General features: G+C 44.9%; 1 protein-coding gene across 1 annotated transcript in view; it reads left to right on the top strand.

Annotated features, from left to right (window-relative positions):
• AOAH (acyloxyacyl hydrolase) overlaps positions 1-22,319 on the top strand; it is a 171,419-nt gene extending 149,100 nt beyond the window's left edge. Inside the window, exons 18-22 of the mRNA XM_082847010.1 lie at positions 2,437-2,495; positions 2,578-2,637; positions 4,154-4,250; positions 10,978-11,054; positions 22,083-22,319. Of these exons, the coding sequence (XP_082703136.1) occupies positions 2,437-2,495; positions 2,578-2,637; positions 4,154-4,250; positions 10,978-11,054; positions 22,083-22,211 (422 nt within the window). The 3' untranslated portion in view covers positions 22,212-22,319. The remainder of the gene's footprint in view (positions 1-2,436; positions 2,496-2,577; positions 2,638-4,153; positions 4,251-10,977; positions 11,055-22,082) is intronic.
• Positions 22,320-23,726: the final 1,407 nt, after the last annotated feature.

Here is a 23,726-nt window from a genome sequence, read left to right as displayed (position 1 = left end):
TTCATGACCACCTTTCTTCACCGGACTCACTTTCTAACCAGGGATTCACAGACACCACCTCTTTGCACGTAGGTACAACATGTAGGTAGGATGAGTCTTTATACCAGGGCTTCTCGATATGGAAGAATACCATTAAAGTAACAAGGATAAAAAGTCATACATAAAAAGAAAGAGCGAATAACTGACAGTTCCAATCAGTGGAGAAAAGCATAAGAACCGTTTTCCCTCTTCGTCATAAACCCATCACAGGCACTCCCAGCCAGCCTTCCACATGACCAGCCCCAGGGACACGCTGACCTTTAATAGGCAGGAATACCAGAGAGAAGGGAAAGCAACCCATTATACCTTTCCCAGTTTTCTTCTAACTACAGCTAATGTGTGCTTATCCTGTCCACAGACCCACCTACTCACCTAAGAATTTCCCCTCCATCAACCTGGTCCAATTAGAGCCAGTGCCAGAATAGCAAGGACATGAAGGGGAGGGGACAGGGATTGGTCCAGAAGGAGGATATGCCTTGTGGTCTCATCCTAACGTGTTCCGGGACCTCAGCAGTAAGACAGTAGGAAGAGGGGAGTAAGCTGGGAGGCAACGAGGCTACGGCTCAGCTCAGCCCCCAAAGGGGAGCCAGCAGATGAGCTTCCAGTATCCAGGGGCAGGATAAACTCCAGTCCCCCTGGATATCAGAGCAGTCCAGTCTTGCAGGTGGGGAGGGAGAGGGTGCAGGAGTGGTATTTACAGTCAGGCATGAGGTACCACCTCCAGCAGGTTGAAGACACTTCATCCACTGGGCAGGGAAAAGAGAGAGGCCACCAGGTGAGAGTCAGGGCCAAGCAGGGTGTCAGGGCCCCAGCCAAGCTCCCTAAGGTTTATTACAAGGCCCCCCGTCCCAACAAAGAAACAAGATGGCAGAGGGAAGGCTGCCGCTCAGCAGGGGGCGAGGGCCAAGTCCTCTGGGCAAGTGGAGGATTGAGGGTGGGGTACGCAGGTTGAAGGTGTCAGTCACTGCAGCTGGGCTGGACTGAGACAGGCAGGGACACATACAGAAAGGAGGTAAATTACAAAAGCACACACCAAAAAAAAAAAAAAAAATAGAGGGAAAGCAGCCTCTGTGATGGAAAGCAGGATCTTGGAGAAAGATGGATCATGGAGCTCAGAGCTCCATGTGGAACCCATAAAATGAAAGTGAAGACAGAAGCCAGTGGCTTGGGATTCATCTAAAATGTGAAAATGCAGACACCTTTGCAGCACAGAGAAGACCCAGCATGTCACTGTGACTTTAATGGCGATAATGAGCCTGTGGTTTTCCAGTCCTGGGATTCACTCACCCACACAGAGAGATAATATATTTTTCCTCTACGACAAGAAAATTGAATCTATCTTTCAGTCTAACTGATCTGAGGTATAAGTGAAAAATAAGACTGTGTTCTATCACCTTCAATCTTTCTCTTCGCTCCGAGATAGGCCCTATTATTTTCCTTTATTTTTTCAAGCGTGAGGGAAGTGTTAATGGATAAGACATCGGTCATTCACCCCTGAGATTTGGGAGAACCTGGGTTTGGGGTCTCAGCCACAGTATGAAACTTGAATTGCCTGGGTTCGGGGGTGGGGCGCACAGTGGTAGAAGGGGCGATGGTGGGAGGCGAGAAGAGAGAATAAATAACGCCCCCAGATTCTGGGTCCACAGCTGGTATTTGGAAAGGCTCTGCATGAACTCACATTTGGCATTTACCACTTCATGCGTGTGTACTTCTTTAACCTGCACCAAAAAATAGAGCCTATCTATTAATGACGGCTCAAATAAGATAACCGCTGGGCCATGAAGGGATAGAACGAACGTGCCAGCCTCCCCAGTCCGATAGCCACACAAGTGCTTGTGGAAAACTTCAGTTCACCAAACTGCAGGACAGTGCGTGGTCAGACCTTCAGACCCTCCAGAGTCCCGCCAGGTCCTCAGCATGCGATGATCGGGTCAGACCTGAGTGTTTCATAAACACAAAAGGAGGAGGATTTGGTCAACTCCCACCTTCCATGCTCCCTGGACCCCACAGGGACTTGACGTTTCATACCATTGCCAGGAGGAAGCCACTGCTCTGCCAGGTCCTTTGTTAGTGGTGTTCTGGTCCATACGGTGCCCTGAATCCCTCTACCTGGGGTCCAGATAAGGTCAGGCCCCTCACACCCTGCCCTAGCCCGTGTGAAGAGCTCGAGAGAGGAGTAAACTCCTTGGGGCCGCTCCCCAACCCCAGGTCTGAATTTCTAGGGGGCTCAGAAAGAAGGGAAGCACAGGCATCTTCAAGAGCAACGCTAAATGCATAGGCAGGGCAGGTCCCTGGAGGCGCCAGCCTTCTGCAAGAGAGGCAGGCTCACCCACCAGGGTCCCTAGGCGGCCGCTCTATCTGAGTGAATGCAACATGCCAGACCTCTCTGTTTTCCAGGCCAGCTGAACAAGGACGTGACCTACGCACATCTCTACTCCTTCCTGAGCTGTCTCCAGGTGAGCTCACGCTGACTTACTCCAAAGCTGTGTTCCCACAACCAGCACTGTTCTTCTGTAATCAGTGTTTTCCTGCTCTCAGGTCAGCCCCTGCCACGGCTGGATGTCTTCCAATAAAACGCTCCGGACTCTCACTTCAGAGGTAGGGCTGTCGCACGCCCTTTGATACTGTCTTTGATCATTCTCTCCCTGTGTTTGCTGCAGGGTTTTCACTGGGGATGGGATTTTGGCAGGGTGATGGCCTCCAAACTGGTGAATAAAAGAAACAAACTCCCGGATGCTTGAGGAGTCAGGAGAATGCGGGGTGCCCTGTCTCCCTCCTTCTGCCTCGTTGAGTCTGTAGTTCTTGCTGGGTTTCTCGATCACTGTCTCTATGTGTGCCTGTCTCTCTTGTACACACACATGCGTGTACACGCACAAACACACACATGCCTTTGAAAGCTGGTCCTAGGCATATTTGTAGAGTCAGAGAAGTGATGAAGGTTAGGTGTACACAGGGCTGGAATTCTCCCAAGGTAGGGGAGGACCAGCTGCCCCAGAGCCTTCCTTTCTTCTCTGAGAAAGTTTTCCACATTTCTTTCACAGATGGTAAATAATTTCTTTGTAAGGAATTTAGTAAACATTTTTTACAAGGGAAATATATTTCAATTTTTAAAAAACCTTAGAAAATGTAAAAAATACAAAAAAAATAACAAAAATCACTCAAAATCCCACCACCCAAAATTAATATATATGTATGTCTTTCCAATATTATTTTCATAGATAATTATTTTGGGGGTTTTGCCTACATAGTATCAGAACACACATATTGTTTTGTGCCTTCTGATGTTCATAATCATTCCTCCACATCATAATTTTTTTTTTTTTTTTGCGGTACGCGGGCCTCTCACTGCTGTGGCCTCTCCCGTTGCGGAGCACAGGCTCTGGACGCGCAGGCTCAGCGGCCATGGCTCATGGGCCCAGCCGCTCCGCGGCATGTGGGATCTTCCCTGACTGGGGCACAAACCCGTGTCCCTTGCATCGGCAGGCGGACTCTCAACCACTGCGCCACCAGGGAAGCCCTCCACATTAGAATTTTGTAATCATTTTAGAAAATAGAGCATATGAATATACCATGATTTATTTCATCCCTTGGTGTTGGACATATGGATTGTTTCTAATTTTCCACTATGATAAATAGCGTTGTGATGAACCTTTGTATATATGAAGATGTATGTCTTTGTGTACCATGTCTATTTCCTTAAGACAAATTCCTAGGAAGTTATTGGGTCAAAGAGTACGTCATGTTTAACGATTTGATCCCTATCACCAAATTGCTCTCTAGAAAGGTTAAACAAATTGACATTCTCAATCACATATCCCATGGCAATACTCTTTATTATCATGATTGTTCATCTTTTCTTTGCCAAACCCATGGGGAGAAAGTGGTATCTTAATACTTTAATTTGCACTGATTTTGTTCCTAATGAATTTTAACAGTTTTGTATGCTCGTTGGTCATTTGTGCATGGATGGAATTTAATATGCAGAGCTGCTCTCTGCTGGTGACTTGCAGTCGGGGTGGGGTGGGGACTATTGATTTCTTTGTTCTGCCTGAATTGTCTCCCTAAAGCCCAAGTCTAGGTTTCATGAAATTCTCCTTGTTTCCTTTGTATTCAGAGAGCAGAACAACTCTCCAATATGCTGAAAAAAATTGCAACCAGCCAGAAATTTACGAACTTCAATCTTTTCTACATGGATTTTGACTTCCAAGAAAGTAAGTTTTGCTTGGTTTAGGTATTGACACAAAACAGAAGCAGCAGCTACCATTTAGAGCCTATCTGGGCAAGGCGTTTGTTTACAAGCCAACAGGCAGTATATTGGGCAGGGTCGCTTCTCCCCATTCTGACGCATTAATAGCTCTGAGTATTGAAAAAAGATAAAGTGTGAGACTCTTTCTGGAAAGGGGGAAGCTTAGCATCACCTCCTTACTTCACCATTATTTTAGAATCCCTGAAGCAGTAGAGCCAGTGACCAGCAGGAAACAGCTTTGGGCTGGGAGCCAACAGGTCAGTGGAATCATCTAACTTATTCTTGACAGTTTAGCAATGCCCCGCTTACGGCTGGGCTAAAGATGAGTGTGACAGGAATGAGGGGTAAGGCAGTGCCTCTCCTTGGAGCCACTGGACTACCTAAGGACTCAAAACAAGGCAGATTCCCAGACCTCACACATGATGAAACTAATGAGTCTCAAAGGGAGGACTTCAGATGCCTATGACAAAGTGGACATACCATATCCCAGCTTTCTGGAAAGAACATTACTGCTGCTTTTCTAGCATTCTATCCAAACATTGGGGTCACTGATGAGTGGCCACAAGAAAACAGGCATGATTACTAGATTTATCCTTTACATCTTGACTCTGAAAAATTATTATCTATTGACTTTAATCCTTCCAGTCCCCTTTTCATTGCTAAGCAACTGTTATGCAAGAGAAAAGTCTCTGTTGATCGTCTGCCAGCTGAGATGATGCTAATGAAAAGCTTTGCAGTGTATGCAAAGAGTGGACGATTTCTCATACGGAGTTTATCATCTCTGTCTCCCCACCACCAACTCCCCCAGCCCAAGCATCTGGGATGAGACAGATGGCCGTCATGAATTATCAAATATTACATTAGCTGACACGTTTTGCATTGTAGACTCTAGTACTTCAATTCTGAACATCTTTTCAACAAGACTGATGTCCGTTAACTAGATTTCCTGCCTCGGTGATATATATTTCTCTCATGGGGAGAGACATTTTGATAAATAACCTGTCATTAAAATGCAGAGTTAAAGCCTCATTCATGAATTCCTGGTGTAAACAAATGCACCACCAAGTGATCTTTGATCATCACCCACCCTGAATATAGATAAAGTTTTTAAAAATATAATATTGCCTAGTATTCACTAGAGACTTTTTCATTTTCCACAGTAATCTCTAGCTCTGTCATTTATTATCTTTGGGACTGTTGGCGATTCCGTGAACATTTCTAAACCCTCCTTTCCAGACCTGGAAATGGAGACACTATATCTACATAAGAAGTCTTTGTGATGATTATGTAAAATAATGTGTAATCCTCCCAAATGCCATGCCTGGTACATAGCCAGCACCCAGGAAAGAGCACCGTTCCCTCACACCCTTGCCACTCAATACATAGCTCAAAATGAGCAACATCTATACACCTGGGGACTGGTTATAAATGCAGAGCCCCAGGCCCCACTCCTAATTAGGACGTACCTAATCAGAGTCTGCATCTGTACATAATCCAGAGATGATCTATTAAAATTAAAACACACATTAAAATTTAATAAATGGGGCTCCTGTAATGCTCCAAGATTAAGAACTTAGCCATTTAGTCATCAGAGTTTTACTAAGCCCTCCTGTGTGCTGTGTAGGTGCTGAGTGCTGTGTAGGTGCAAAACAGAACAGTCCTCTCTTCATGAAAGATACAGGGAAAAAAGCTTTCTCCTGGACCCCCATACTGGCCAGCATTCCACATGCTTGGAAACAGAGGTTCCTCAGCATGTTCTTATCCTCAGAGCAACAATGAATGCAATAAAAAAAACAAGAAGTTCAGGTAACCTGAACACTCTACATCAGCATGACAGTCGGTCGCCTTACTGAGAAACCTCCTAGGTATCGCTTCTTGTTTGGTACTTCTCGCCAGCAGTTCAAGGAATTTGCTGACACTTTGTAATTCCCTGACGTTTCTTAAAAACGAAGGTCCAGGGCCTTCTTCGCCTTCTCCATATGAAGTTAGTCTCCACTAGAGAAGATACAGTGGGAGGGAGAGTGGAGGCAGAGGAAATGGTACTCTGGGATCTGCCTCCAGAAACATCCGATACAGCATTATGCATTTAATGGCTACGTGCTATCACGTGCGCTTCTGAGAGAGCTGGCGTTTTTATCTGGTTTTCAAGAACTGTGGTAAGGTCTTAACTTACACCCAATGTTAGACTACTGCAAAGGGCATGCCTACCTTGAGATTTTAGCATTTTCCAGAGTAGGCAGAGGGTGCATCCACTCCCAGATCCATCTCTGTGGATAAGCTCCCCCACCTGGGCAGCTCATCACCCTGGAAATCTGGCCTAACTCATGTAGGTGAAAATGTTATTATACAAAGAGCCCAGAATTTACAACCAGATAGACCTGTATTCCTATCTCAACTCAGACATAGAATAGCTGTGTAACCTCGAGCAAATGAAATAACCCTTCAAGATTAGTTTCCTTTTGTTCATGGTAGCAGTAACTAAACCGTGGGCTCTATGTAAGGGTAGAGAGAGTGCTTGTCATGTGGTAAGGACTCCGATACCTGTTAGCTGACACCCTCCCATCACCACCACCATCACTGTATGTAAAGCACCTACTACATTCTTCCAGGGCTTATGATAGATGGATAATAAATGTTTATTCTTTTTCAATGTCTAACCCTCCCCATCACCAACTGAGCCTGTGCATCACTTTGAGTTCCTCACAGGAAGCTATGCTAGAAATGCATCTCCTTATCACAGTTTCCTTTTATCAGAAATTAAAAACCCTATAGAGTCACTGATTAAATCTGCAGTCTCACTAGTCACATGAAAATCTCTGCTCTCATTTCTGTACTGTATTTGAGCTATTGCATCACAAATATCACTTTTCATATGAGATTTACAATTTTATACCCTGTGACAGAGCAAATGACAGTTGAGGGTCCCTGTCCCTTGAGAGTAGACGCGAGACCTATCTGTTCTCTACTCTGACAGCCTCAGTCCAGCACCAAGAGATGACTGCTCACCTCAGAGACTTTTTTCTCTTGCTGACTCATCCTCCAACTGGTTATGAGCTAAACAGAGGCAGCAATTTTTTTTCCCTTCAGGAAATGCCAGCTTGAGCAGGTGATATCCTTTTTCTTCATCTCCACCACACCTCCCATACAGAGGAAGGAGCATGCCACTTGGCTGACAAGGCCATTTTTTCACTGACACTTTACATATACCACCAGCTCCCCTCAGCTTCTAAGACAACTCAGTTAGAGTTTTGGTTCTTAGCTCCCCTCCCCTCAAGTGTACGTTTGTCAAAATGACCAGTGACTTCATAGTGCTGACCAGAATTCAGATTTCTCTTTTTAAATATCTGCTAATCATCAAGGAGCTACCAAATGTTCTATGAAACTCCTGTGATTTCTATTGCATCTCTGAGCTTCTTTGACTTTACAAATAAAGGAAATACATTAGTACCAAATCCAAAGAGATCACTCATGATCTTTCAAAAGCTTTAATTCAAGTGTTCCAAAGAACAAAGGGCAATTTATTTGCCTATTTTTAATTATGGCCCCAGGCAGCAAGGGAACTGACCAATCTACCATAATAGCCTGCTTGGACCACCCAGTCTAAATCAGGGAAGAAGTAGAGACCACTGTCTGGTATTGCATTTATTCTAAGAAAGCAAAATTTCACCCTGAGATAATCAAACTAAAAAGGGTCACTCTGTCTAGCACTCGTCATATTACAGGTAAGACCTTAAACTCTTGCCTGTGAGTTACTGACTCTTCCTGTAAGTGTTATAATTCTTATGTCTACAGATATTCAGTGACTGGTAAGCCTCAGAGACACAATAATCATATGAGAAAATATCCTACGTTATGGGATCAAGCCTCCAAGGGGAGTAGAAGGAATCACCATTCCTTCTCACTTTGAAAAATAGTCATTAATTCTGATGACTAAATTATGTCCATCTGTTCCATGAAGTATAATGTCTATCACCACCTCTCCCTTTCTCTAAGGGCCATAATTTTTAGTTTGGTAGTTAGTAATGCACATAAAATTCCAATCAAAATGGAAACAGTCTAGACTAACTTTAAGCCTCGTTAAGACTAACATTGAATCACACCAGAGGAAACACGGGTATGAGAAAGTCTGGTGTTTTTAATATGGAGCTCTTAACAAACATTGCTCTCCAGGAACACGAGCTTGGCTTAAACTGTGTTTCATTTATAAGCTCAAATTTGCTTTCCACTGTCGATTTTCCAGATCTCCGGATCACTGTAATTCCTTTCTGAACATTCTCTTGGCCAGGGAACGCACAAGTTTAGATTCAATTTGTTACTCAACCTTCCCGGCAAATGTGAAGAGTCTAAAGGTGTTATGAGGAACTTCCTACCCCTGCTGGGTCAGAGGATGTGTGAGTGGTCCAGGTCAGGCCCACGGCTTGCTGTCTCTCTCTTTAATACAACCCTTCCTCAGGTCTTGACTGGGCTTGGTTCCCATTGTCCAACAGGCCTGGGAATTACTTAACATCTGATTGAGATTTTCTTTCATTCTTTCTTGTCTTTCTCCTTTTAACATTTGTATAGCATAAGGTGAAACCAAACTGAAAATAAGGGAGAAGCAGGAGAAAGAATTGAAAAGTTCATTGAGGATTTACGTGAAGGAAGCGAGGTCACCTCTGAAGTCACAGAGGAGCTTAGGAGGCTGACATCTTGCCTGGGCTGGACCTTTCTGCATCAGTGTTGATTTCTGTATTAGAAACCCTGTGGGGCTGCAAAGTAGAGATGAGACAAATAGTACAAAAGAACAAAAAGCGCTGAGGGGGCTCAGTGGGGGTGACATTGACTTTGTATTTGAAGAAACCCTTCCAATGCCTGGTGCTCCATTAAGGGTAATTGGTTGCATGTTCAGATTGGAAATGGCTCAGAGAGAGAATCAGCATAAAGTTAGAAAGTAGAACGGCATGACCCAAAAAACAAGTAGGAAAGTGACCCATTGTCTCCCGACCAAGGGGGAGAAAGAAGAGTCTGAACCAAGCATGGGGAACGCATGACAGGTGAGCCAGGATGGGCAGGGCTGGGCTGGGGCAGTATGGTACACCCGGAAAGACAGGAGGGACCCACAGGTGCTTCAAAGTGTCAGACCCAGAGGGGAAGGGGAAGCACCCAGAATTGAACCTGAAGCAGAAAATCCGGTTCCGAGGTCATGCCTAAAAAACAGGACAGCCAGGTAAACTGAAGCTAGAGCCAGGCAAGCTTCCCCAAGGCTCTGTCTTTCACGGGGTACCTAGGGCCAATGGCAGGAAACTGTGAGGTCTGCAAGCTGGCTCAGCAGAATGAATAAGCCTTCATAAGGGTTAGTGTGGTTTCAGTAGCATTGTAATTCTGAGCTTCCTATCAGAAGAGCAGATACACACCATTCCTTCAGAGAGATACACCGTTTACCAGCATGAAGCAATCTCTCCCTTGTGACCACATGTGGAGGACACAGTGGACAATATCCTTGATTTGAGATTCACAAGAAATGCAGAGGCCACTTTCCATTAGCTGCTTCTTCTAACAACCTCCAGTAAAACCCAGGCATAAAGTATAAGAGAGTGGCTCAGTGGTGGCCGTTCTGGCAGGGACAAAGCCAACAGGAATTGTTGATCCAGTATAGGACTCCAAAGCACCAGCAGGAATTGTTTCCTGTGCTCTGAGAAGGACAGCAGTATTTAAAGCCCCTCTGGGGACAAGAATTGGGTAGCGAGTGTGGACGGCCTGGCGTGATATTAGGACTAATTACAAAAGCAGCATAGTATTGATTCAGCTCTGGGAAAGTCCAGCTTCTCTCATCCAGTTAAAGCCTTCCTTCCCTTGGGGCAAAAGAGAGATAAACAAAGAGGGCAAGAGGGAACATCTCCCTGCCCTTGGGTTTTTGTGAAGTGAAGAGGAAAGAACTAGAGGAATCTCAGCTGTGCCGGCTCCCCTCTCTGGACACCAGGGAAATGAGGACATGGGCTACACTGGGAGTGGTAGGTTTCACATTTTTCTCTCTGGAGGCTGTCTAGGGACTTGAAGTTTCCTTGAGGAGTTCTTACTGACTGTATGATATTATAATGTAGAGTTCATTATGCCTTTGCCTTGGAGCAACTGACATTCCTGGTCTCACCCCTGTTGAAGGACAGTTTTATTGCTGTTCATCATTTTGGGGCTCATAACGTTTTCTCTGTAGCCATACTCACTCTAAATGTGATGTCCAGATCATCTTAGGTAATTATATTTCTGACAAACTGTGAGTTTCAATGATGATTGCTTGACATATGCAGGCAGTGTCTGGAAATGGCAGCCAATGAAAGGAGATGTTAACAAAATGCTTAATATTTTCCTCCTACTCCTGAAATTCTGTCCTCCTGGCCACTGAGAAATGAGATGGACTTAAATCGATGTTGAATATTTTCGAGCCCACCCTTCCCACCACCCTCCTCACTCTACAAACCGCATTCATCCAACACTCTCACACATTTGTCTTCCTGAGTTAGAGAAAAAATAATGACACAATGGAAAGATTATTTCTGTTCAGCAAGCCCCCGGCAGAGGCAGACGTGGCTGGGTAAGCATGGGCCCAGGAGGAGCCTACTTCACAGTCCTTGCTCTTGGGTGTTAACTGTTGCTCGGGAAAGCATGTCTCTAACCCTCTGTGTGTGTATGTGTGTGTGTGTGTGCACGCCCCGCAGTCACGGAGGAGTGGCAGAAGAGCGGAGGGCAGCCCTGGCAGCTCATTGAACCCGTGGATGGATTCCACCCTAGTGAGGTAAGTGCGGTCACACGATGGTTACTGAGGGCAGTCTGTTACGTTATCTTTGTAATATAATTATGCACACATGCATTCGTTTTTATCCTATTTTATTCCAGAAAGAATTTGAGGTGATGTGCACACATGTGTAAGATAGAAGATAAATAAATATAAATTAAATTGATAAAATATAAATAAAATAATAAAGTGAAAATCAGAGTAAAAAGAAAATAAGGTAGAAATGACACCTGAATTCCTGACTTAATGTCTACAATTCACAACGTGTCCCAGGAAGTCCTAAGAAACAGCCTGCAAGGGCCCACGAAATCAGCTCCACGCTTCCTACACGGCTGATGCAAAGAAGGGCATAAGTCATAGCCTTAAGAAGATAAAAAATAAATTAAGTACTCAAAAAAAAAAATCAGAAAGACTCCTGGAAGTGAGCCCTGTGAGAAATTTCTTCTATGGATCCTTCTAGAAAAAAAGGAGAACCATACGAGAGGAGAACAGTGTCCCTAGCAATATCCTGCAGTAAGAGCTGTTTCTCATTTAGAATTCCGAGGAAAAATCTGGAAAGTAGTTCTACTCTGGCCTCTTCACAGAGCAAGGGGAGCTAGACGGTGGGATTCTGTCCCCCTCCCTCCCCCGTCCATTGTCCTGGCTGCAGCCAGGGACGTTCCGCTTTTATCTGTTCTACATTCTGGACTTGCTCACGATATTTCTTTGTATAAAAAATAGAAAAAGAAGTGGGGGAGTAGCTCTGCTGCTTCTAACATTTTGAAAGCCAGTCCCCTGCAAGAGGGATGGGCCATTTACCCACAGGCAATCCTCTGTGGCTCTCGTCTTTCTGATGCGGCCTTTGTGGCATTGACAAGGGTCCAAATGTGAGAAGCACTCCTTGTAGCCTTGATCTCCATGGCCAGCCAGGCCACAGGGAGGGCTGATCATCCCCTAAGAAGCATGAAAGGAATCATAGTCCTCCCTCCCCCTGAGCTCTAGGTGCCATGAGTACCCATGGGCAGGGCTAAGAACTGTCTCAAAAGAAAAGGAAGAGGGACTTCCCTGGTGGTGCAGAGGTTAAGAATCCTCCTGCCAATGCAGGGGACACAGGTTCGAGCCCTGGTCCAGGAAGATCCCACATGTCGCAGAGCAACTAAGCCTGTGAGCCACAACTACTGAGCCTGCGCTCTAGAGCCTGCGAGCCACAACTACTGAGCCCACGTGCCACAACTACTGAAGCCCGAGCACCTAGAGCCCATGCTCCGCAACAAGAGAAGCCACCGCAATGAAGAGTAGCCCCCGCTCGCCACAACTAGAGAAAGCCCGCATGCAGCAACGAAGACCCAATGCAGCCAAAAATAAAAATTAATTAATTAATTAACTAAAAAGAAAAGGAAGAGTGCCATTCCACGATCAGATGGATGGACAGTAGAGTCTCAGAGATGCTGAGTAAATTTTAAAGTGAGTATTAAATGCGCATCTTACTGTGTTAAGTAACAACAACCCAAGCAATCTAAGTAATGGGCCTCAGAATATCTGTTTCCTGTGTATCACTTGGATGGGTTGATCCAAGAGAACTATTGGCTAGAAGCTGGTTAAATATTAGAGTTTGCCCCCCCACCAAAAAAAAAATGATGTCTTTGGTTTTAGAATAGTTAATGTGGAGACCCGCTTTCTGGCAATAATTAGGTAGTAGTTCTTGTCATTCTTTGGACATTACAGAATTTTACCCTTCTGATTCTACAGAGAATGGAGACAAGAGGAGACGGTCAGAGAGGGAGCAATGAGGAACAAACTAAAAAGAAGAGGGTCAAAGACAGCTTTGTTGTATCCCTCAGGACATATTTGTCTGATCTATCAAAAGACAGTTCTGTCCCTAACTCTTAAAATAGTATTAGGGTTCAAGGTCTGTCAAATTGGGACTCTTCCTTGCACTCAAACAGCTTCGCCGTTAACTGATTGTTGAGAACAGAGTCAAAAGCTGAGGGGCTTCCCTGGTGGCGCAGTGGTTGAGAGTCCGCCTGCCGATGCAGGGGACACGGGTTTGTGCCCCAGTCTGAGAAGATCCCACATGCCGCGGAGCGGCTGGGCCCGTGAGCCATGGCCGCTGAGCCTGCGCGTCCGGAGCCTGTGCTCCGCAACAGGAGAGGCCACAACAGTGAGAGGCCCGCGTACCGGAAAAAAAAAAGCTGAAAATCGATGTGTCATAATCTTATGTTATTCCTGAGATATTTGTTCACATGCTGAGAGTGGGTGATAGAGTGGGCAACAGTGGTGGAGCCACATCTAAAGTGGCTGACAATGGATAGATATGCCTAAAGCTTGCCTAGTTATCATGTATGTTGAGCTGAGCAGTCTAGATGGCAAATTCCCATCCTAGAATGTCTATTGAGGCCTACGCGGTATCAAACACAGTGAGAAGGGTGAACAGGAAACCACCCCTGCCGGTTAAGGAGATTATAGGGTAGAGTGGGAGAATGATAAATAAACAGATAATTAAATGTAAAAAGTAGTCAACTGTGCAAGCACAGATGCTGTGGGAGCATTATGGGGGACGGAATGGGAGAGAGGGGTGCAAGAAAAGAGTTTCAGAGGAGGGAACTCAGAACTAAGACCATGAACTAGTCAAGTGAAAGGAAGAGGGGAGGGACTGCAGAAAGTGTTGAGCTGAGGAAAGTGCAAGGGCAAGGACCTGAATACGAAAGGAAGCATGGCACACTGGAGGTAATAAAAGTGCTTCAGTGTGGCTGGGACATAGAACATGAGAGTGGAGTGGAGAGAGAAGGAGCAAGAGAGGTATTCAGGGACAGGTCACATAAGGTCTGAAGAGGGTTTGACCTTTTCAACTGTGGAGAACAGAGAGCCGTTGAAGATTTTTCAGCAAGAGGGAAAAATACCTAGACTTGTTCTCTAAAAGGATACCTGTGGTAGCAGCATGAAGAATGGTTTGGTCTAGCAGGGGTGTGGACACTCCTGTGCACAAGAGGGTGATGGCCTGAACAGAGGTAGTGAGGAGAAAGAAAGGCCTGTATTGGAGAGATTCGGATAGTTGAATCAACAGAACATGGTCATTTATTGAATGTCGAGGTGAAAGAGAAAGAGATGCTGAGCATTACACTTCTTTTGTGACTTGGGAAACCGGATAGATGATTTCATTGCCTGCTGAGGTCAAGAACACCTTTAGGGGGATAGGGTGGTTTGAGGACGAGTTTGGTACATGTTGGATTTAAAGAGCCTCTAGGATGTCCAAATGGGGATGTCCCTGCAGCAGATAATATATGAGCTTAGAGCTCAGGAAGGGATCTGAGCTGGAGATACAGATGTGAGCACCATCAGGACGGGGTTGTGACTTGAAGCCTTGAAGAGGGGCCGCTGGCTGTCCCTGTGTACTCGCCTCCCGATGGTGTGCCCTACAGCAGAAGCAGTGTGAAAGGATCCTTCTAGACCATGGGGCAGCTATGGGGGTCCACATCTTTTCCATCTTGAAAGAGTCAGATGGGCAAGGCTGAGTCTCAGGGCCTCATCCTTATGGCACAGACATAATACCAACCAAAAGAGTAGACTCGGACCTTTTTCAAGTGCCCCCTCACCAATCCTGTACATCTGAGCAAAAATAGTTGATACTGGCCCCTCACCACCAAGGGGTGAGCAGGCTGTATTTTATTGGCCTGTTCCTTCCTAAAACCTGCTAGAGAAGCAGGGGGGAGTACGTAACCACTATTGATTCAACTGCTCCAGTTGAATGGGCTATGTTGAACAGCCCATTGAAAAATATGGGCTATGTTGAACCGTTCAAATTTATGATTGATAGATATTAATTTTTGATCCAGATTATATTTACCATCTAAATTCTTTACTTATATTTTAATGGAAAATAAATAAGCATATAAAAATCCCTGTATATCAATAGACTGACAACCACTTTACTTTTTCATCTCATTTCCAAAATGTAGAACCAGAATTTTAAGAAATATATATAATGCTAGACTTGCTGATCGATTGGATTTGGTGGGTGGGAGTGAGACGACTCACAGGATTCGACAACTGGATGAAGGAAGGTGAAAATAAAAAGTCAAGGAACTCAGAAGAAGGAGCAGATTTGAACATTCTGAACTTGGGGTGCCTGCACAGTATCCAGCCATTAGATCGTATTTATGGGTTCTGATCTCAGGAGACACAGGTTTGGGAATCACCAGCTTCTAGCTGAGAGCAGGAGACACTGGCAGGGATGAGATTGGCCCAAGGGATCAAGTTATGAAGAAAAATAAAGATCAAAGAGAATTAAGACTGAGAAGGTATTTTAGTTATCTATTGTTGCATAGCAAATGACTTAAAAACCACAACATTCCTTTTTCTTTTTATTTTATATTGGAGTATAGCCAATTAACAATGTTGTGATAGTTTCAGATGCACAGCAAAGGGACTCAGCCATACGTATACATGTATCCATTCTCCCTCAGACTCCCCTCCCATCCAGGCTGCCGCATAACATTGAGCAGAGTTCCCTGTGCTATACAGCAGGTCCTTGTTGGTTATCCTTTTTAAATATAGTAGTGTGTACATGTCGATCCCTAACTCCCTAGCTATCCCTTCCCCCCACCCTTCCCACCACCCCCACCCCGGTAACCATAGCTTTGTTCTCTAAGTCTGTGAGTCTGTTTCTGTTTTGTAAATATGTTCATTTGTATCATTTCTTTTTAGATTCCACATATAAGCGATATCATGTGATATTTCTCTTTCTTGTCTGACTTACTTTGCTCAGTATGACAATCTCTAGGTCCACCCATGTTGCTGCAAATGGCATTATTTCATTCTTTTTAATGGCTGAGTAGTATTCCATTGTATATGTGCCACATCTTCTTTATCCATTCCTCTGTCGATGGACTTTTAGGCTGCTTCCATGTTTTGGCTATTGTAAACAGTGCTGCAGTGAACATTGGGGTGCATGTATCCTTCAGACCATGTTTCTCTCCAGATATATGCCCAGGAGTGGCATTGCAGGTTCATACGGTAGCTCTATTTTTAGTTTGTTATGGAACCTCCATACTGTTCTCCATAATGGCTGTACCAATTTACATTCCGACCAACAGTGTAGGAGACACATTTCTTGTGGTTTTTTTTTTTTTTTTTCCTTGCAGTACACGGGCCTCTCACTGTTGTGGCCTCTCCCATTGCGGAGCACAGGCTCCAGACGTGCAGGCTCAGTGGCCATGACTCACGGGCCCAGCCACTCCACGGCATGTGGGATCTTCCCGGACCCGGGCAAGAACCCGTGTCCCCTGCATCGGCAGGTGGACTCCCAAGCACTGCACCACCAGAGAAGCCCCGGAGACACATTTCTTATCTCACAGTTTCTGTGGCCAGGAATCCAGACACCGATTAGCTGGGTATCCTGCTCCACTGACTCTCCCAAGTCGCCATCAAGGTGTCTGCCAGGGCTGGGTCTCATCGGAAGGCTTGACTTGGAAGCTCACATTTGTTAGCAGAACGTAGTTCCTTGAGACCTGTTGAACTGAGAGTCTCAGTTCCTAATCGGTTGTTGCTCAGAGGCCACCTGAGCAACCTGCTTCATCAATGGGTGCAAAATGGCAACAGAGAGAGTCTGCCAGTTATGTCAGCCACTACTGTACGTAACCTAATCACAGAGTAACATTCCATCACCTGTGCCATATTTTAGAAGTTAAAAGCAAGTTACAAGTCCTACCACACTCAAAGGAGAGGGATGACGCAGGTGTGACTACCACAAAGTGGGAGCCATTGCCCATCTCAGCAGGACCCGCTGGAAAGAAGTCCTAGGAGATCGCTAGATGCCTCCAGAGAGAGCAGGTGCATCCGAGAGTTGGGAATAGCAGTCAAACTGCTGACAAAATGCAAAGAAAGTTTTTCTTAGAAAAGAAATGTCATTGTAAAGACCCGAGACCCAGATTTGTGACCTGTTGAAGCTGTAGCAATTCTATCTGTTCAAACACCCACTTTTTAACATCTTTGCAAAGTTAAGTATCTGAAAAGGTACGTAAAAGATCTCTGGGCCTAAAATCAGACAATAGTAAACAGAAAACGTTGAAAGAGCCACGAACATACACCAAGTCTGCTTTCCTTGGCTATGCTGAGACCACCTGGCTAAACATTCCTAACACCTCCTGCCTTAGAAGCTTCGCGCAACGAAGCTCTCTGCAAAACAGCCTCCTCTCCTCTCCTCATGGAAGTAGCAACTCAAACCAATCCTCTTAAAACTCTTCCTACAGGCAGTGAATTTTCCATGACATCAATCCCCTCTTCTTTCTTGAGACCTGACCCTTATACACTGCTGGTGGCAGACATCAGATATATAATCAGTGGATTGGCTTTAAATAAGTTAACAGTCTCTAGGTCTTTATTTGTCTCAACATGTAAGCCCCTGGGACACAAGGTCGTTGACAGACTGGTGGAGCCCCTCAAAAAAGGCAGTTAAGCTGGCAGTGGGGAGAGAGAGGAGGGAGGGCCTCCTGGGCCAGGGAACCCTCAAATAACAGTCACTTAGGCTGGCCCTCCCAGGCATCAGGGACCATGTTTGTTTAGTTTGCTTTATACACCAACTGGCAGCAGTGGTTTTGGTGGTGGCAGCCTGAACCAGCACAGACAGGCTCGAGCTGGAAATGTAACATTTTTCCTTAAATGTTTTTAAATACGTCTTACACCACTGTCATGTTGTAAGTTTACAAATGTAAAATTAATTGGGACCAAAAGTAACCAGGTCCAATAGACTGTGTTTCTGGACAGATTAAGAGGCCAGAGAAGTAAAACTGTGCCTTCCCTGTGGTGAGGGCTTCCCTGCAGGTGTTTAAAAGCAATCTTACAAAACAGCCTGGAATTGTTCTCCCTTCAAGAAAAATAAGTTCACAGTAGATTTTTTACTTTGGTCTGGTAGAAGCCCAGAGTTAAATTTAGCAAGAGTTCAACTTAAAAGGTATCAGTCATGCTAAGTTGTTGGTGAAATCTATATACTCTTGCTCTGAATTGCATTTATTCTTTAAAAATATTACAAAAATGTAGTTACTGTTCAGGGTTTGTTTTTATGATTGTCTTACTAAAGAGTTCCATTTTTGTAGCAAAATACATACAGTTAGCTTACAAAGCGGGAATGTGGAGGAATCACAGATGATGTCCAGCTATGACCACTGCTGGGCTTCTATCATGTCTGGATATGCGAGCAGATCATGAGCATGTGGGCTGGATCTGACATGGTATATTTTCTTGGAGGACCCGGTACTCTCCTGGTGAAGAACTCATCATAAATACAAATGTGGTTAGACAAAGAAGCGTGGCGCAATTTTAAATTGTCATTAGAAGGGAGAGAAATTCTAGAAGCCATATGGTGGCTGTCACCAAGGGCTGAATGAAGAAATGGCACCAGGTCCCTACCCTCCAACTCCCCTCTCTGTGGACTCATGCCTGAATCCTAGGGAGATCAGGGGCTGCAAGTAAAAACTGAAAAAGCTGCTTCACCAAAAACTTATATAAGACAATGGGGTGTTAAGTTGCCCTACGTTGTCACCCCTTCTATGAGAGTTTCAAAGAGAAAACTTCACAGTGGACCAATGACCATCACATGGTTTTGCCACCATGAGGGCTTCTGAGTAGCAGCAGTAGACAGATGAGTGGGTGGCAACGCCCCACAGAAGCACTGGAGCTGCAGGGATGCCTGCAGAACAGCACCAGTGCCCATCGGATGTGGACTTACCCAGAGGATGGGCCACACCTGCTAGAACTGAGTGACACCTAGACAAAAGCAGCACCGCCAATGTGGCAACCATCTGGGCTCTGCAGCTGGGGCCCTGCAAGAGCTCAGGCAGCTGAATCAACTGCAAAGGAAGAGACAAGGAAGGGCCTAACCCTGTTAACCAGAATATTCCACTTAACCAGAACTCCACATTCCCTAGCGTCCTGCTGGACCAGATTTCTTTCCGTGCGCATGTCTAGTAGGGTTAGTAAATGAGGCAGCCTGTGAACCCCTCCTGGGCTGCAGATGTTGGGCACACTGGCAACAGGAAACTGTCTCCACCCCTGTCCTGAGGACAAATGTTAGGGAGATGTGTGCGAAAAAAATGCATTGGTGAAATAAATTAGCTTGCACGTATCTGATGGAATATCATGCCGCAAATAAAAACGATACAGATCTACTTTTAGTGGCAAAGAAATATGTTTGTAATATAGAGCAAAGTAAATAAAAAGCAGATTAGAGATTGTTGCGATGATTACTCAACTGAATGCATTTGTCAACACTCATGGAACTGTTTACCAAAAAGAGTTCATTTTACTGTGTGTAAATTATACCTCCAAAAGAGCAGATTATAAAACATTTACAGAGGGATCAAATGTATGTGTGTGTGCATGTGTGTGTGCCTCAGAAAGGCTCAATGTTAACAGTGACTATCTCTATTATAATTAAGATAAATTTTATTCTGTTTTTCTTTTTGCTTAATTGTCCTTTAATTTTTTCCCAAATGAATAGATATTGCTTTAACATTTTTAATTGTGAAAAGGGAAGCACAAAAGATATTTGTGTTCAAGGAACACCTCGCTTGGAGTAATGAGGATGACTGGGCCTTGCCCTGTGCAGAGCATCATGGGAGTTACAAGAGGAGGTTGGTTATAAGAAGCTCACAATAGGTGCTCAGTAAGTGTTTCTTAGATGAATGAATAATTATAGTAGGTCATTTTATCACAAGTATCTAGTTTAGTAGTAACAATATCATTCTCATTTTAGATCCAAAATATTGGCAATGCACACATGAATATTTTAGTCTCCATTAGAGTGATAGCCAACTAATTGCTTTCAAACCAAATAGTTACCACATGCTCAAATCTCAGCTCTTTTATTTTAACTTTCCTCTGCTTATCCTCACCCCCATCTCCTCCTTTATTAATTCACATTGGGAAATAAATGACCACAAATGAATTGATACCACATAATTGTTAGGAAGACTGCTTAGGTATATTGAAGTGAAAGGCAAAAAACAAAAAAGAAGAACCAGTAATTTTCCACAGACTTGGAAGCAGCCTACTTTGTTGAGAAGTAGCAGGGAAAACAGCCCAAAATCAGTGCTCTGTTTTTGAAGACGTGACTGCTTATAGTGTGAGAGATGATCAGACCCTTCCTGGAAACGTGCTGGCTTGACAATCAGCCTCTTTAGGTCTGAGAGGTGTGTGTGTGTGTGTGGTGTGTGGTATGTGGTACGTGTTGTGTGTGTTGGTGGCAAGTGGGGTGTGTATGTGTGTTAGACACCACATGGATATGATCAAGATTACATTGTTGGATGGATGGAATTTGGGGTCCACCTCAGAAGGCTCAGGAACATATTAAAATACTGGGGATATTTAATGTATCGACTCAACCAGTTCTATTTTTTTCTAACAACTGCTAAAATCTTACACACAATTTAGACCCAGAAGAGTCTTTAGATCATTTATTCATTTTGCAAATGAGAGGATTTCAGCCCAGAGAAGAAGGCTGAAGAGGGCTGGCCAGCATCACACAGGGAGCTGGCTGCACTGCTTGCTGGAATGATGAACAGCATGTGCCCTTTGAAGACAATGTCCATGTGCTTCTGTATAAAGTCAGGGACATCCCTGAGCATCTGCCCTGAACAATGTGTTCCCCTCTGAGGCCTTCAGCAGTCACGTTTCTCTATCAGTCAGCATTAACCCCCCCACACCCCCCTCCCATGGAGATGTAGCCATCTGGGGTCTGAAGGCCTGTCCAGGGCCCATTTGCTAAACGAGGGCATTATCTGCAGAGAAAGACTCCTCATCAGAGGCATGTTAATGACAAGCCAGAGGACCGAACAACCAAGAATGGATCCTGCTGCCATTGTGAATAAGGGGACATACAACAATGCAACCGGAGAGTGGGCATCAGGCCAAGAGAGAGAGGGACAAGCCTATTGTGCATTACGCCTGTACATTCCACAGCCTGGCACTCCAACCACTCTCTCCGTGCCCACAGCCTCCTTCAGGAGCCCAGCCCTGCAAGGGGACCGGTTCAGCTTCATCTCCTAGGCACCCATAGTCCCCCTCCATGACTTTCTCTTCCACATCTCTAAGCTTCTGCATGTGCTGTGTCCTCTACCACATACCCTGCCTTCCTCATGATCCATCTGGTGAATTCCTCCTTGAAAATTCAGCTCAGCCACCACACTCTTCAGAGAGGACCTATCCTTTCTTCACACCCAGCAGAGTTGCCACCTCTTCCCCTTCCAGCCGTGTGCATCCCTCACAGTCCTCCCTGTGGGTTTGGTGGTGTCATTCTGCATGTCTGGGTCCCTCACTAGACTGGGAGTTCCTTCAAGGAAGGATTCATCCTGTTCACCTCCAAAACCCAAGCCTTAAGCCTGCAGTAAGTGTTAGCTATCCACAGGTAAGTGAATAAATGCCTTTCTGAGAAAGCATATTTGCTGTCTGTTACTAAATAACAAATTACCACAAATGTAGCAGCTTAATACAATACACACTTGTTGTCTCACAGTTCCTGTGGGTCAGGAGTGCTGGCATAGTTTAGTTGGGTTCTCTACTTAGAGTCTCAGAGGCTAAAATCTGCATTCTCACCAGGAGACTCAACTGGGGACGATTTGATTTCAGACTCACTTGAGCTGTTAGCAGAATTTATCTCCTTGTGGTTGTAGGACTGAAGACCCAACTCCTTACTAGATGTCAGCTGGAGGCCACCCTCTGTTCCCTGCCATGTGGGCTTTCCAACATGGCTTCTTACATCATCAGCCCATCAGCGAGTCTCCAGAGCAAGTCTGCCAGCAAAGCAGAGCCTTAGATAATGTAACATAATCGCCGAAGGGACATTCTTTCACCTTTACCGTGTTCTATTGCTTAGAACCAAGTGATAGTTTCCATCCACATCAAGGGAAGGGGATCATACAAAGACCCAAAGGTAGGAATCCTGGGGAACCATCCTAGAGTCTGTCCACTGCACAAGGAATAGAGTAAATCTTGCTGGTAACTTCTTTACTTTGTTTTAATTTCCCTTTTACTCCTCCTTTGGGTTCTCTCTTGCAGGTGGCTTTACAGCTGTTGGCAGATCGCTTCTGGAAGAAGGTGCAGCTCCAGTGGCCCCAGGTCCTGGGAAAGGAGAATCCATTCAACCTCCAGATTGAGCAGGTGTTTGGAGACCAAGGGGGGCACTAAGTCCTCAGGGACACCTGCTCCTGGGGAGCTCAGGAAGGCAGAAACTTGGGTAAACTCATTCAAGAAACGGTTATGGGAGCGGCTGTGTCACAAGCTCACAGGCCCCTCTTCAGCAGCATCTTTGCAAAGTGCTTTTCTCCCCCTTAAAAGCCTAGTGTCACTCTCTTCACTTCCCCTTTCCCACTTTTGGGGATGGCTTCCCAAATAAACCACTGGCACCCAAATCTTTGTCTCAGTAAAGACAAAATTATAATAAGTGTGTGTATAATTGTGTATGCTTTATTATTTTATTACTTTTAAATTTATTTATTTATTCCTGATAGGGAGATATTAATACTTATATTTTGGCTAGGCACCAGCATGAACCAAATCTCCCACTCATCGTATCAATGATTGGAAGACCTTACCACAGACTAGCTTCTGGCTTTGCGCATTTCACACCTTGTTTCTCCTCCACGATCCACACACTTCCTGTGCTGGGAGCTGTAGGACACTCTCTCATACTGTGATCTGACCACTAGCCCTGAACCTTTGCCAGGGTGCTGGTGGACAACAGGGGCGTACCTGGAAGCCCTTTCCTGCACCAGGATGGCTAGCAGTACCTTAACTGTGCACAGAAATGACAGCTAACCACATAAATAGTCCAACCTAAATCCAGCCTAAACAGATCTCCATTTCAACTTCCCCAAAATTCCCATGGCTTTTCCAGAGCCACTGGATATAAGGGAAACTGTGACGGAGAGGAAGCAATAGTGTTTAAAATATCTTACTTTTGCAAATTTTACAAAGCATAGGACCCTGTGAACTCATTGTTGGGGCCCCTTCCAGGGCTTTGGAAGGAACCCTAAAATTTAATCTTTCTTGGACTTATGGTAAATCCACCTCTACTCACAAGACGAACTGGCCAGATTTGTGTGAGCTTCAGTTTGGGGGCCAACACACTTAAAATGTGGTGAACCCATTCATTTCTGTCACCTGGGCAGAATCCTTGGCTCAGCATGACCAGCGCATGTCCCCAGGAGGCAGATCAACAGAGGGCCAACAAGCCCCCAGGAGGCTGCTTGTTTCAACCAGGAAATACAAACTCAGAGTATAGACTGAAGGTGTGAGGTGTGGAGGTGTGGGGCTGTGGACACCTGGTATATCCACCTCCTGCTGGTTTTGGTGTTCCAACATCCCATCGTATTTCTAAGGACTAAAATACCAATACTTGTTGTAGTGTTGTTTTGTTATTGTTTTTTTAATCTGAAATCTTAATCATTCAGTCTCAAAATATACCCAGAGAACAGTGCACTAAACTTTTGTATTCCTTTAGAAAATTCTATTCAATCCCCCCGTTTAAAATGCTTCCAAGTTATTGCTATTCTAATTTTTATTTCCGAGTACTAGTGAAGTCAATAATCTTGTATTGCTTTTGATGTTGTTGGGGGGACGGAGAATTCATTTTAGGCCCTGATCTATTTCCAGAAGGCCCTGAAGGAATAGAGTTATTTTAGAAGTTGGGGGAAACTAGAG

This window comes from Leucopleurus acutus (assembly GCF_964270905.1).
Source record: "Leucopleurus acutus genome assembly, chromosome: 9".
NCBI classification, from domain to species: Eukaryota; Metazoa; Chordata; class Mammalia; order Artiodactyla; family Delphinidae; genus Leucopleurus; species Leucopleurus acutus.
The sequence above is the reverse complement of the archived record's forward strand: the minus strand, read 5'-3'. Positions and strand labels throughout refer to the sequence as shown.